The 14,265-nt window shown below is 42.1% G+C and overlaps 1 protein-coding gene across 2 annotated transcripts in view; it reads right to left on the reverse strand.

The window, feature by feature from the left end:
• WWC1 (WW and C2 domain containing 1) overlaps positions 1-14,265 on the reverse strand; it is a 63,102-nt gene that overhangs the window by 30,000 nt on the left and 18,837 nt on the right. For both annotated transcript variants that reach the window (XM_085236700.1, XM_085236699.1), the window contains exons 2-3: positions 5,660-5,769; positions 720-923 (exon numbers count right to left, since the gene is read on the reverse strand). In XM_085236700.1, the coding sequence (XP_085092826.1) occupies positions 720-923; positions 5,660-5,769 (314 nt within the window). The remainder of the gene's footprint in view (positions 1-719; positions 924-5,659; positions 5,770-14,265) is intronic.

Raw genomic sequence — 14,265 nt, forward strand, 5'->3', positions numbered from 1 at the left:
TGATAGTGAAAAGACAGCAGGGCAGGGCAGGGGGCTGGTTTTTGATGTGGTTGTCGAAAACAAATACACTTTACAATAGTAAGGATTATGAAAAAAAAATTCATTGCAGGAAATACATCCTCCTCTGGACATTTTCCAGTTCCTAACTAGTAACAGCAAGCAGAATCTTGGCCTTCTATAAACTTCTCTGCGTTTTTTTTTTTTTTTTTTTTTAAGCAATAGGCATTGATGTTTCCTGCTGTGACAGAGAATACAGAGTAGAAAGCAATGTTCTTCATACAGAAATACTTCACCAGTGCTTCCTTTCACTTCATATATTATACAGAATCCTGAGCTTCCTGAGACAGTCACTAAACTACCTGGGATGTTAAACTGAGAGTGCTGCCCAAGAGTAGCCTTCTGGCCTTGTTTCTGTATTTTGGACAGGTGGATCAAGGAACACAACACGGAATCTCATTTTATCTTCCCCCCCCCACTTGTTGAAGGCCATGCTTAAAATCTGTACACCACATCCAGTCACCAGGAAAACCACAGTAATAGTGCTCATAATACTATCCTTTAGCAAACAGGTGTTAAACAACTATTGCTTAGTTTCAAAAGCAAACACACAAGTAACTTGACACAGCATAACATACCAAAGGGCTTTATTAGGGAACCAGCTTCAAGCATTTTACTCTCCTAGTAAGATCTGACTGAGAAAATCACTTGATAATACTCACAGCTGGTCTGAGAGCCCAGTTTGTGCTCCCAAACATCATGCAGCTGCCGGTATTCTTGCTGGGCCAATTCAAGCCTCTGCTGTTTCACTTGATAGATCTCCTTCTGTGCAGCAATTGCCTCTTGGGCCAGGATAAGATAGTCCTTCAGCATATGTTCCTGCTCCCGTCGCCATTGCACACGAGGATCTTCTATCTGTGTGGTTTCTTTAAGAGAAAACAGAAGGAGGCAAGATTAATTAAAAAAACAGGTTTGTATTGCTGCTTGGACAAGCTCCACCATCTATGGCAATATTTAAAAAATGCCTGTGCCCCTTCTCCAGCAAAAAAGATTGTAATAAGGACACTTATGTTTTCTTTTTGTCCCCTTAGAAGTGATCACTGATTCACAATGCACTGTGATGATTTCTGCTATTCTGACTTGTTGTACAGAAGAATACAAGCTGAAATCAACACGCAACTCACCACCACATCTGCTGTCGATGGCAACATGTTTCAGCCTCTTGAAACACCCATGCAGGCATACGCCCACGCAGGCACTAGAACACTGACATTGAATGCAAGGCTTATCTTTGTTGTACCTGGTTTATAACATTTCTAATGATAGAAAAATTTTCTGAAAACTTCATTGCCACGTGACTGTAATTGCTTTCATGTCTTGTTTGTCTGGAAGGTATCTGTTATTAATAAGAGGGAAGAAAGTCTTCACACTCACATTCTATAGGTAAGTACAAAGTATTCTTAAGTCACAGAACACGTGTGAAAGCACCTCATGCTACGTTATATAAACAGCACCTCAGGAGGAGAGTAAACATTTCCCTCACTGAAAGAGAGCACAGCAGTAAATCGCTGCAGAATATACGAGGTAGAGTTTGAGATAGAGTTTTTTTTGGTAACACAGGCAGTGCAGTCATGGATAGCTACATCACCTTCATCTCCGTTACCCCAAAACAACCAACGTTTTTTAAGATTTTTAATCAGTGAAGAAGCATAAGGGCACAGACATGTAGCTTAACCCTAATACCAATACAGCAAATTTGGTATTTGCTTCTATTGTGAAGAAGTGCCCCAAATATTTTCCATTTCTCTTTCAAGGTTATTCCATATTCTTGCTTGGTACAAGTTCCAACGTTCATGTGACTAAGTGCTATAAGCTGTCTGAACTACAGCGCATGAATAAGCATACCTAGTCACCACTCCATGAATAACAAATGAATAGCTGCTTGAAACTATCAGGGAATCTAATATGCATATCTTAAGAGCCTCTTTAAATATGTAGTTAGAGCAGTCACGGTGGAAGCTAGGAGAAATTCTTCAGTGAGTCAGACATAATACTAACACTGCAATTTGCAGGACTTAAGCAAGACAACATTTTGACAATAACCCTAGAAGCAGGAATCAAGATGAAGAATTCTACACAAAGGACGGACACTCAACCACATTTTCACAAGCTTGTCCACGGAGCGGAAAATTAACAGGACATTTCAACAACATTTCAAATTACATAGCACAATCTAAACAAAAGCTGCAAAAGGTGGTTAGAGGAACAGAAAACCCAAAACTTTCAGGAAACTAACACTATAGCTCATAGAATTGTTTCAGCAAAACATTGTTACAGATCCTGCTAACAAGCAGGATCTTTCACTCATTGTAAATACTGAAGAGACACCTGGAAAAAAAAAAGCTCCAAAATAACTTGAGGAAAAAAAACAACTGCTTTTATCAGTCGAATGTGTTAGTACCCTCCCAGGAGGGAGGCTGTGGTCTTGCTTAGAGGAAGCAAAGGAGAAGTCAGGGAGACGCAGCAGCGTATCAGAGGTAGGAGTCTCAAAAATCACATACTCCTGTCTCTGTTCTTGCCCACAAAAACCACATTTTCCAGATAGTCATTACATACATCTCGAAATGGAGTAACTCCCTTCTCTCCGTAGTTAAGCAGAAGGTGAAGCCTGCTGCAAGTTACCCAGAAATGACTGCATACCCCAAATCCTGACAGGCAGCTTCCCCAGACCAGACTGCATCAATGATCATCAGGAACCACAAGGCAGGACTCTTTATTTCAAGCTTAACCAATATGATGGCGAAGTATCCACGAGTCTTCAGACCTGATTCAGGACACATGATCCTGAGTCTACCTGTACCTGTGGCTTCTTCAAGTTTGATAATGTCCAGTTTTTCCCTTGAACTAGCAGCCTGTTCTTCCTGTAATTACAAGAAGGGCAGTGGAAGTTGCTGCAGGGAAATCCCTCCTTATAAGCCACCTGGATGAAGACTGTTCAAGTCTGCTGCCTCATCCTCCACCCCTGCATCTCTCAAAAAGCCAGCAGCTTCACTCAGTACATGGTACAGCCTGCCTGATACAAAGACCGCATGCACACACAAAAATAAGTACAGTACTGTTCATCACAACAGCAAGGGCAGGAAGCAGAAAACTCTAACTTGTCTGGATCTACGTGCTACACGTCTGTGTGTTCTTCTTCCACACCTTACTCCTAAGCTGATACTGCCACAGCTCTCTGCTCACAGGCAGTAATGTTCATGCAACTCCACAATGAGCCATCCAAGAGAAAGCGTTGCCCAAAGGCACGTACCCTCTGACAAAGCAAGTGCCTGGCAGCCAGCTCAGAGAGGATGGAAGCACTTTTATGTCATCAAATGGCTTTATTCCCATTTTTCCAAATATTCACCTCTTCTTTCTTAATAATCACTAAATGTATCCCTCAGTGGTAGCATCAAGATCTGCGACTCTGTGTTTGAAAAGCCATCCATGAGCATGGTGGCCAAGAGCTCTTAGCTTGCTCTCAGCTAACAAGAAATGCAAAAGACAGTTGTAAGTCAGATGCAAGAGCTACAGAAGTAAAGGTCATTATATCATTGGATGTCTTGAGAATTTTTAATTTAGTGTTGACCTTGTCATAAACAAGTCTTCATATTTTAAGAATGTAACCTCAATATGCTCTTATCTGCGACTAGAAAGAATCTTCTCTTTGGACAAATCAAATTCCAAAGAAGTTCTACGAGGATCTGAGATACCCAAGGCTATGCACCAATACTGTCTTACAAATATTCTGAATACTCAATTTAATTACATTTATTTCGCCTCCGAGAGAAGGCTAGGAGTCTTCTCCATTTCACTTTAAAGGGTTCCTAGCTTTTGATTTAAACTCAGATCTGTCCTTGAGCTTGTTTCTGATAATTAGGTTCAAATACATCAGTTCTAAAACAAGAACCGATATGCCTCCATCCCCTGCTGCTCCTTCCTGCACAGGAAAAGCCTTAGAGAGGAGTAAGGTTTTGGACACTCTCCAGAGACTATTTAACACAAACCACAAAGATGAGCCTCTTGATTAACTGAAGGTAAGAGGATATGGTTTGCTTTATCATGATTTGGATTAGAGCTGGCTTGAAAAATAGGGCAATGATTTTGTTTCTGTTCATCTTAACTTTTTAAATGAAGTTCTAGTTCAAGTACTGCAGCCTCTGGCATCTTCAAGGAGTGGAACAGCAACTGCTGTTAAGCAGGTATCAGCATCATTTGAAGCTGTAACTGCACACCCTTGGAGCTTGTGGTTTCAAGTAACATGGGTCAGGGATAACTGTCCTGGATGGACCAGACAGAACTCAAACCTGCAGCCCAATCTTTATGCATTCACAGTGAAGTCAACTCAAATGCACAAAATAGATCTTACCCTGTTTGTCCTAACTACATACTGAAGCTTGTTATCTGCAAGACTCAAGAGGTCTAACAGGTATTTAAAAGCATGTAGATATTGTGCTACTGGGATGACATAAGTTTTAAATAAAAATACTTGTGTCACCATTAGATCTGTAGATGCTTAACCTTTGTACTGCAGATGGTAGTTAGTGCTTTTTGAGAATACGCTATTTCCATTTTACACTTTTAATACTCTGAAGTTGGTATAACCTGGAATATGCAGTCTCGGCAAGATGGAAGTATGGCCCCTCAGAAAGGAAGGGAGAGTATAAAAATAGCTAAGAAACAAGGTGGACCTCCATAATTTTAGTTAAAAGATCGTGTAGCTTGCTTAAAAAACAGAACACCAAAACCTGAAGTTCTCAGTTGCAGTCACAGAAGCAGATTTTTATTTATTTTTAAATATTTTAAATGTAAAGATACTTTTTTTTTTTTTTTAGAAGTTTCTCTTCTCATTAGTTACAATAATCTACTTTTGAAAGGGACTGTGCAGGGCTCTGCTGTGAACCTCTGGACTGCAATCACAGCCCTTCTCTAAGAGGAGCAAAAGTCACCGATTTTGGTTGCGACTTTTTCAGGGCATTTATTCTGGCACAACACATTCCTTAACAACATCTGTAAGGACACAATCAAGTTCTGAGTTTTTTTTTACAGGTAACTTCAATGAGCTGCAAAGCATAACATTTTTGGTCTATCAAGCAATCTAACAAAGACAGTTAAGTAGTGGCTTAGTTTTACCATACAGGATAAGATGTCACAAGCTTGAATTTAACACTTTTCTTACCTACACACAATTCAGGATACCTCAAGTTTGAGAATTTCCTCCCTAGTAAAAGGGATGTGAACTCTAGCAGCTCAGAGAAAGCACCACTAACCATACCAGCAGTCATTCAGTTTATCCCCGTCAGGGAAATCAACACAGGACCTTTGCACTGCTTCTGATGGTCTTGTCACAAAGACAAATTCCAAGGTAAGAACAAACTCCAGACCACTGCTGCCTAGTCGGACTCTTCAGTACAGCCAAATCTTAGAGAGGTGTGTCCACATTATCAGCTTGAACACAACTGTTGATCTGAAGGCTGCAAACAAACAGGTCTCAAATCCTTGTTTTACAGGGGGAGAGTAGCTCCCAATATGCAGAAGGGCAGACAACTTTGTGATTTTCCATTCAGCGCATTTTAAAGGTACAAAACAATGTCTCTGCAAAGTGCAATAACACGTCACTTACTGGTGTTGTGGTCTATGTAATAAACTCCAACCTGTGGGTCGTACGCTTCTTCCCATCCTAGTGGCAATTCATCGCTAATGCAGTCTGCAAACGTTAGTGGTTTAGTATACCTGAAATGCAAAATATTTAGGATTAAAAAAAGAACACTCCCACATGTCAATTCCAAGAAGAAACCAAGACCCTTTTTGGTATAAAACACTGAAGAAGTTGAAAACTATTTTAAAGCTTCTGATGTTACTTAATAACATTCCCCAAACTCTTCCCTTTCTTCATCTGAAGTTACAGCTAGATGAATTCACTGTGACAGAACTCCCGAGCCTTCCTGGCTCAGGCAGTACTATTCAAAGGAACACGAAAAACTTTGCCAGAAACAATCCCAGTCTCTTCACTTGAAAGAACAAGATTGTTCACAGGCAAGTCCCGTTTCCAAATAAGTAGACAAGAAGAGAAGAAGCAAGATGAGAAATATAATTTGCATAGCATGAATAATTAAGACTACACAATCAATAGCAAGTGCTGAGGACTGCGGGACCACTCCGGTCATTTGCATTGCAATATGTTCTGTTTCAATACTGACAAACTAGAACAGTTTCTCTGTATCATAAAAACAAGTAATCCACTCAGTCCAAACAAGAATCATTTCCACAAAATTGCTCTGATGAGTTTCAGCACAGGCAGCAGCTCTCTGAAGGCTTGTACAGCTAAAGCAAAGCTCACTTCTGAGCACAGCCTTACAGACTTCAATTACTGAAGCCGCGCTCCTTCCTTCCTTTTGACTCTGAGCTCACAAGGTTCAGCCCATGCCAACAAGGTGAGCTGAGAGGCAGGGCCTTGGGGCAGCAGGCACAGGATGCAAAGCAAAGCACCAAGCACCTTCTCCAGCTGTTATGCTGCACACACCATGAGCAGTGCAGCCAGAAGAGTCTGAGCAGGTCTGTGGGAAGTCCTTCAGACCCAAAAATAATTCAGCAGGACTGAGAGCTGTATAAGTTGTAGAATTCTGAGCACACTTGAACAGAGCTTATCTGGAGTCGCTACGCAGTGAACCAGGAATCCACGTTAATATCTGAGAACCATGCGTCAGCAGAAGAGGGCATTCTAGGAACGAGCCTCTAGCTGTTGGAGGTTCAACATAAAACTAGCATTTAAGATGACTAATGCACGTCCCCAAAACATGACCTGGAAATCTGGTACACGGCAAGACCAAGGTAGAAACACGTCCAGGAAAGCTGCATAAGCCAGTAACCTCTCTACAGTTATCCGCCTTTGCACTTCTTTGAACACGCTGCCTTTGCCATATGAAGCAGTGCATAACCACCAGTCTCTCAAATGGAAAACGCGAAGCATTAAATCACAAAAAGAAGAAAATCAGAACTTCCCAACACAGAACTGCTGAAAGTCCCTTTATCAGTCAAGTTCCACTGAAAGGTTTATTGCTTTTACTTTTTAAGAAGATTATCGAGACTGTTATAAGTATCATAAAACATCCATACAGAAAATGGATTACTCTGAACAGTCTCTGTATTGCTGACAGCTAGATTTGCATGTTCAGGATGCCTTCTTCCCAAATGCCAAGCATGTACTTCAGCCACTCAGTTCTTTCAGCTGGAATCCTGGAGAAGGCAAAAAAGATGGGATCACTCTAATCAAGCAAGGACAGGAGCCAGCTCAGTTCTGCCGGGAGACCTGCCAGCAGGTACTGGGGCTCAGAAGCACAGAGTCACTATTAAGGCTCAGAACATCTCCCAAGAAGCACCCACCACCACCAAGACTAATGTTGGCTCACGTTGCTGATAGCAAACTTGCAACTATCCCATTTATGCAGTTAAGGAATTATTCATTAAAGGAAAAACTTGTCATTCAACTAGCAAACAAAGAGGTAATTAGCCTTAGAATTAACATAATTTCATCTGTAACAGACAACATATGTTATATAGCTGTTTCCCCAAATAATTGCAGCTTTAGAACCAAATCATGCTTCTAAACTCCTTCCTTTGGTGCTGCAGAAAGAAACTGGCACATATCAAAGAAACAATGCTACAATGACAGATGAAAGACATGCAATATGGTGCACAGCCAGATTAATGAATAAACAATAACAAGGAAAGGGAGATTCCTTTAAGATAGTGTGATTTGTGCAATTGTTATGAAGTCAAATATTTCAACTTCCAACAGGAGCCCAAAAAATTAGGTGTCTCCCTAAGCACACCCACAATGCAGCACAATCTATTAAGGTTGGAAAAGGAAAGCTTTTCTCATACAGCAAGTCACAATTCAGTCAGAGCATAATTTCTGCAAAAACAGCAGAGTTTCTGCATACGGAAAATTAAAGCCAGGACACATCTGCAGAACTACTTCTTTTGAAACATCTCATTTGCAATTCACAAAGCTTCCTCACAGCCTCGGAAAAATCTCATCAACTCAGTCAAATATATTATCACGTAATTGGCCTTCGCTGTAGCTAGACTCAACTGTCTAGAAGAATTGACTCCTTTTATCCACTGTGCATGCACTACAAGGAAAAGAACCTACAGAAGTATTTATGCATTCCTCACTGTCCTTGGATAGAGAACCTCCAGACACATTCATCCAAGCTTCCCAGGGAAAGCAGCACAGGTAGAAGTTCATAAGGTCCTGACTACGCATGACTTCTGGTCTCCAAAGAGGAAACCAGCATATGTGTGGGGGTTGCTCACACATCAAACAACTTTTTTTAAACCCAAGCTAGTCTAGTTAGAAGTGACACACTTTTACGCACATCTTCCAGATGCACTAGGTTTGCCCTAACACCTTGCCCGTGGCTGCCTTTTCCCTTCTCAGAGTACAGAACATTTATCCAACAAACTTCAATCAAGTTTTTTTTTTTTTTTTTTTTTTAAGATCATTTAGAAACACAGCACATCAGCTTAGTTTTATCAATTCACAACACCTAAGCTTTTAATGCGTTACTTTTTCATTTGATCTTATTCAGGAAATTCAGCTTTAACTTCCAGCAAGCGTAATGGATCATTAAGGTACCTGGAAACTAGGTGCCCTTAGCAACCAACACCCAGCAGCAAGCCAAGGGCACTGCTTCAAAAACCAATCCTGATAACAGAGGTAAAAGATAACAGCCCCACACGACGTGCTAACCTGAGAAGTATCATTTCGTCTTAAGGGAGAGACAGGAGAGGGAAGGCCTTAGTCCAAACTCCCACCCATCACCCTGTAAATGCATGGAGATGCTTCCACCTCTATGAAACGTTTGCCCATAATAACTCCAGTATTCGTACATCAAATGATTTTCAAATTTCTCTTCCACAGCAGGAAATAGTTTCCTATCTCTGACTTGCAAAGTCATGCCATTTTTAATGAGAGGTTTCTCTATTTCTTATGATTTTTTATGTATCACCTCCAGCTCCTCTCCTAGTACAGATAAAACTGTAAGCCAGCATTATCGTGCACAAACACTTAAATTCAACCCTGCTCATCTCGGTTTAGGAAAGCGTTTTTACCATCTCCAATTCCGCTCTTGTCAACCAAAAGCCTTATTATAGAGGAAACTGAAGGCAAATAAGTCTTGTATAACAAGATTTTGATTGACAGTCAGCTTGTTAAACACAGCTGTAACATCACAAAGGTTTCTTACTGAAGTAGCAAACAGGTGAACTGTGCCATTTACAAATTTGAACTTAATACTATAAAGGTATAAGAAATCAATTCCTGTAAAAATAACGTTACATGTTAGCTTCAGCTGCTGGATTTCAGCGTCAACTACAAGCCTCCAACAATCTGACAGAATCGTGGTGCTTTTCAGTTTAGCTGTGTGTACAGACATGTATTCATATGCACACACACACACGCAGGAAACAGCGTGCTTCGGTCACAAAGCCAGTTTATCAACCAAGAAGGGACTGCCAAGTTCCTGCGTAGTACTTAAACCCACTTAATCCCCATATTTGCAGGGCTCCTCAAACCACCACAGCAAAGTAAAGGCATTCCAAGAGTAGAGCTTTATTTCAATCAGTTCCATACAGATCACATGGCCTTACACAGAAATCCTTCATGACTCTCCATGGGTAAAACTACAGAGTTGGGGATTACCAACAGCACCACAGTGATTGCAGAGCTCAATGCACAACGAGGTGAGGCAGCTCCTTGCAGGCAGCAGATCCTTGCAGCCACCGCAATGTCCACCACAGATGGGCAATTGCAACAGCTGCCTTCAGTTTTTTCTTCCTACAAGCACACAGCTTCATGGACAAGTACCACCTCAGGTTGGGTATTAGGAAAAATTTCTTCTCCAAAGGAGCGGTCAGCTGCTGAACAGGCTGCCAGGGAGGTGGTTGAGTCACCATCCTTGGAGATATTCAAAAAATATTTATATGTTGTACTAAGGCACATGGTTTAGCGGGCAAGCATTGGTGGTACGTGGATGGTTGGAGGTCTTTTCCAACCTTGGTGATTCTATGAAACAACATAAGAAATTACCAGTTCTGGTAAATAAATCTGTAAATAAATCTGGCAAATATTTCAATTCATAACATTTATTTTACAGGATCAGTTTCTGAACCCAACAATTTGTGGGAGAAGCTTGAAGTCAGGTTTTATTTTTATAGAATGATAGAATGGTTAAAAGGGGCCTCGGATCATCTAGTTCCAACCCCCATGCAATGGGCAGGGTTGTCAACTCTTAGTTCAAGCGCTAGGTCAGGCTGCACAGGGCTCCATCCAGTCAGGACCAGCCCATCTCCATAACCACTCTGAGCAGCCTGTGCCAGCACTTCACTGCATTCTCAGTGAAAAACCTCCCCTGGCATCTAATTTGATCTCCCCTCTGTTAGTTTAAAACCATCCCCCGTCCTGTTACTATCTACTTGTAAAAAGCTAATTTCCCTCCTGTTTGTAAGTTCCCTTTAAACACTGGAAGACTGTAATAAGGTCTCCCTGGAGCCTTTTTTTCTCCAGGCTGAACAAGCCCAGCTCCCTCAGCCTGTCCTTGCAGGAGAGGTGCTCAGGCCCTCTGATCATCCTCATGGTCCTCTTCCAGACCCCTTCCAAAAACTCCACATCTTTCCTGTGGTGGGGGCCCAGGTCTGGATGCCAGATGGGTCCTCGCAATGGCAGAGAAGAGGGGGACAATCCCCTCCCTCTCCCTGCTGACCACCCCTTGTTTGATGCAGCACAGGATACCGTTGGCCTATCGGGTGGCAATTACACACTGCTAGTCCACATTAAGTTTTTCACCTACCAGGACCCCTAGGTCCTCTATGGGGCTACTCTTAATCATTTTCAACTGCTTTACTTGAATAAACTCTGTGTCTTGAATAAACATTTCTCTGTGTCGCATCTGCCTGACATCCCCTGCTGGCAGCACGGCAGCCCACACCATGCAAACTGGACTGGAGCAATCCAAGAGCCCAGCAGCAGCTCCTGGCGGCACACATTCCCCGTGGGCAGTGCAGAGGTAAGGCGCTGCAGTGAAGGCTGCTGCCACTCAGAGGGCTGCTCTGCTGCCAGGAGCCTCACCACGACGGCATACAGGAGCCTTTGTTTTTAATGAGGTCATCCTGTTCTCAAGACAGACGATGATTATTTTTACACTCGAGCATTAAAAATAAAATCTGTCACATTTCTGACAAGTTTTCTAGGACTGGAGCAATCTACTCCTTACAAGAGCTTTTAAAAATAGACTCCCACACATTTATTAGTCAAATCTGCAATCCAGCCCTCAAACACACTGGGCTATTCGTCTCTATAGTAACTCCATTTTCCCCTCAGAGCATCTCCTCTAGCTGCATAGAGGATTACCTTTGGAGGCCAAAGGTGTGGTAGCGGGGAGGCCCTTGTTTTGGGATCTTGCTGGCAAACCTTTCCTCACCCACCACCCCGAGCACTGTGAAACACTCCCCTGCATTTTGCTCCAGCTGCAACGCAGGGAAAGGTGTTGACAACAGCTCATCCCTGACAGCCAGCCCCTGAGACATGACAACGGACAGCTCTGAGCCGCTGCAACCCTCAGCTCCCCAACTCTGTGACATTTTTATCGAGGGAAGTCTCCCCACCCATGGAGCAGAAAGCAGCCACTAAGAGCCACCAAAAGCTATGAAGAATTGCAAATGGTAAAGTGCTTCCCAGGTAACAGTGAGCAACCTTGAAGAAGCAAGCACTAATTTTAAAACATTAGTAGTTCCACCCAGTCTTAGATGCCGGATGTTACAAGACTAACACAAAGGCTTAGCCCCCCCCCCCAGAATTTCTGTACATCCAGAGGAGATGTCACTGCGATGACTATCAGCACTTCAGGTGCTTCTGCCTGGTCCCTGTTTTTGCTGGGATAATAGGATAAACAGGAACAGAATTATATCCCTCACATAAAAGCATAGTGATATGACAAAACAAAAAGCTTATTAAGTTGTTGCTCTAAACTAAATACATTTGCCTAAGCCTCAACTCAAACCTCACCAAAAGCAATGTAGTGACGAAAAAAAAAAAAGCCAGCACATCACACACCATCTCAAGCAACTCAGACTGAAGGTTGTGTTCTTTTCAGAAGGATTTCCTTTATCATAATGGTTAGCGAGCATCTTCACTTCACGTTGTGCCAAGGGAGATTTGGGCTGGGCGTTAGGAAATACTACTTTTCTGAAAGAGTGGTCAGGCACTGGAATGTGCTGCCCAGGGAGGTGGTGGAGTCACGGACCCTGGAGGTGTTCAAGGAACGGTTGGAATTTGTATTGAGGGACATGGTTTACTGAGTACTATTGGTGATAGGTGGATGGTTGGACTGGATGATCTTGAAGGTCTTTCCCAACCTTGGTGATTCTGTGATTCACAGCCCCCCAAAGACTTACCTCATCCTTTCTCTCTTCCCAACTTGAGAAACTCCATGCATCGAATCACCTCTGGAAGAAGCTTATTTTCCAAAGTATATTCATTTTAAACAGTTTCATTGACACCCAATAATTCAGCTATGGCCTCTCCTACTCTTTAACCAAGACATGAAAATACACCAAATAGCTCATTAAGGTGAACCTGTTGTACCTAAATTGCTAACTTTCAAATTCTTTTATTCTTCTACAGAAATCAGCTGTGTTAGCATCTAGCTGGGCAGCACACAAAGCACCAAGGACTTGCAAGGACTCCAGGAATCTGGCTACACCCAGTATTCCAAGCATTCCAAATAGATGAGGGCTGGAACTTCGAGACGATCTTTGAGGTCCCTCCCAACCCAAGCCATTCTATGGTTCTATGAAATACATTTATACATTCAGTAGTAATATTAGATTTATATTACTCAAACAAATTAATAGAAGTATCAAAGTACACAATTTAACACCCCACTAACCCCAGCAAGCATCCCAGTATGTATCAGTCTACTGCTTCAGAGTTGCTTGCTCATTCTACCCATTTTTGAAAAAGCCTTGCACATTCACAAGTTCTGCTTTGCACAGTGACAGTACTTGTCTATGCATTTCTTCTCCACACAGATTATTCACCTTTGGAAACAGAAAACTACTAAGTTATTTGTGTGGAAAATACTATCAGAAACCAGTTACAGGTTTTAGATCACCCCTAGAGATTAACACACTGGCTCAGCTAGCAGGAGAGAGGCAGGTGGTCCGTCATACTCTCTTAATCACTCAAATGCAAAATTCCTGAGATAGTTCAAGGTTAAAAGTCAGGAAATGGGAGTTAGGGCTTCTCACAACATTAACTTGCCTGCCAGCCTGTATATCCTGCATGCTTTCCAGAACTGATTAAACAGAAAAGATATAAAAGTGTAAGGTACAAGTCTGAGAACAGTGCAGCACTACCACACTTAAAGCATGCAAGAGTTTGAGTTTAACCATGCAAGTCATTCAAGCATCTTTGGTTTTAAACAGTTAAGGCTGGTTTTTCTTGTTATTTTCTTCATCCCCAAAGGAATTTGACTTCAGTTCTTCCAAGATCAGAAGCAGCCTTCCCACCTGCAAAGCCTGAATAGATTAATTAAAATCAAGTCAGGTCTCCCTTTCACTCAGAAGTTCAGCCACTTTGGAAGAAAGGGACTCTTCACTTCACAGCAACGGGTCAATTGTCTACCAAGTATCCAGACTGAGTAGTCCGACTAGCTTCTCGATGTATTTTGGAGATTAGGAACTGGAAGGTTTGTTTCTGTTCTTGCAGCCTGCACTCCTTCTCTGAAAGGCTGCCTACAGAGTGTGGGCACAACAGTTTACACGGGCAAGATGCCTCGGAGATAAAGAGGAGTACAGGACACCCTTTCCTGCTCATCTTCAGTTTGTACAGCAGGAAGCCAATAGCTACTTTCTAAAATAAATATATATATTTGAGACTTTGGCAACATGGAAAACACTAAGCAATCGTGCACTCAGAACTCAGTAGTGGCAGCAGAGTAGGCACTGAGCTGCCCATTTGGAAGTGATTTTTGGTTCACCCTGCAAACAGACATTGGCAGGCACTCTGAATTTTCACTTCATACAGTACTATTTGGCAACTAAAAACATGAATTCTTCAAGGAACAGCACACATTGCCTCATTTCTACCAGCATGTTCTATCCCTACTGAGGAAAGAAAGTACAGAATGATAATGAATGATTCCTACTCCTTCACTTGATAGGGTC

This window comes from Meleagris gallopavo, chromosome 15 (assembly GCF_905368555.1).
Source record: "Meleagris gallopavo chromosome 15, MGAL_WU_HG_1.1, whole genome shotgun sequence".
NCBI lineage: Eukaryota > Metazoa > Chordata > Aves > Galliformes > Phasianidae > Meleagris > Meleagris gallopavo.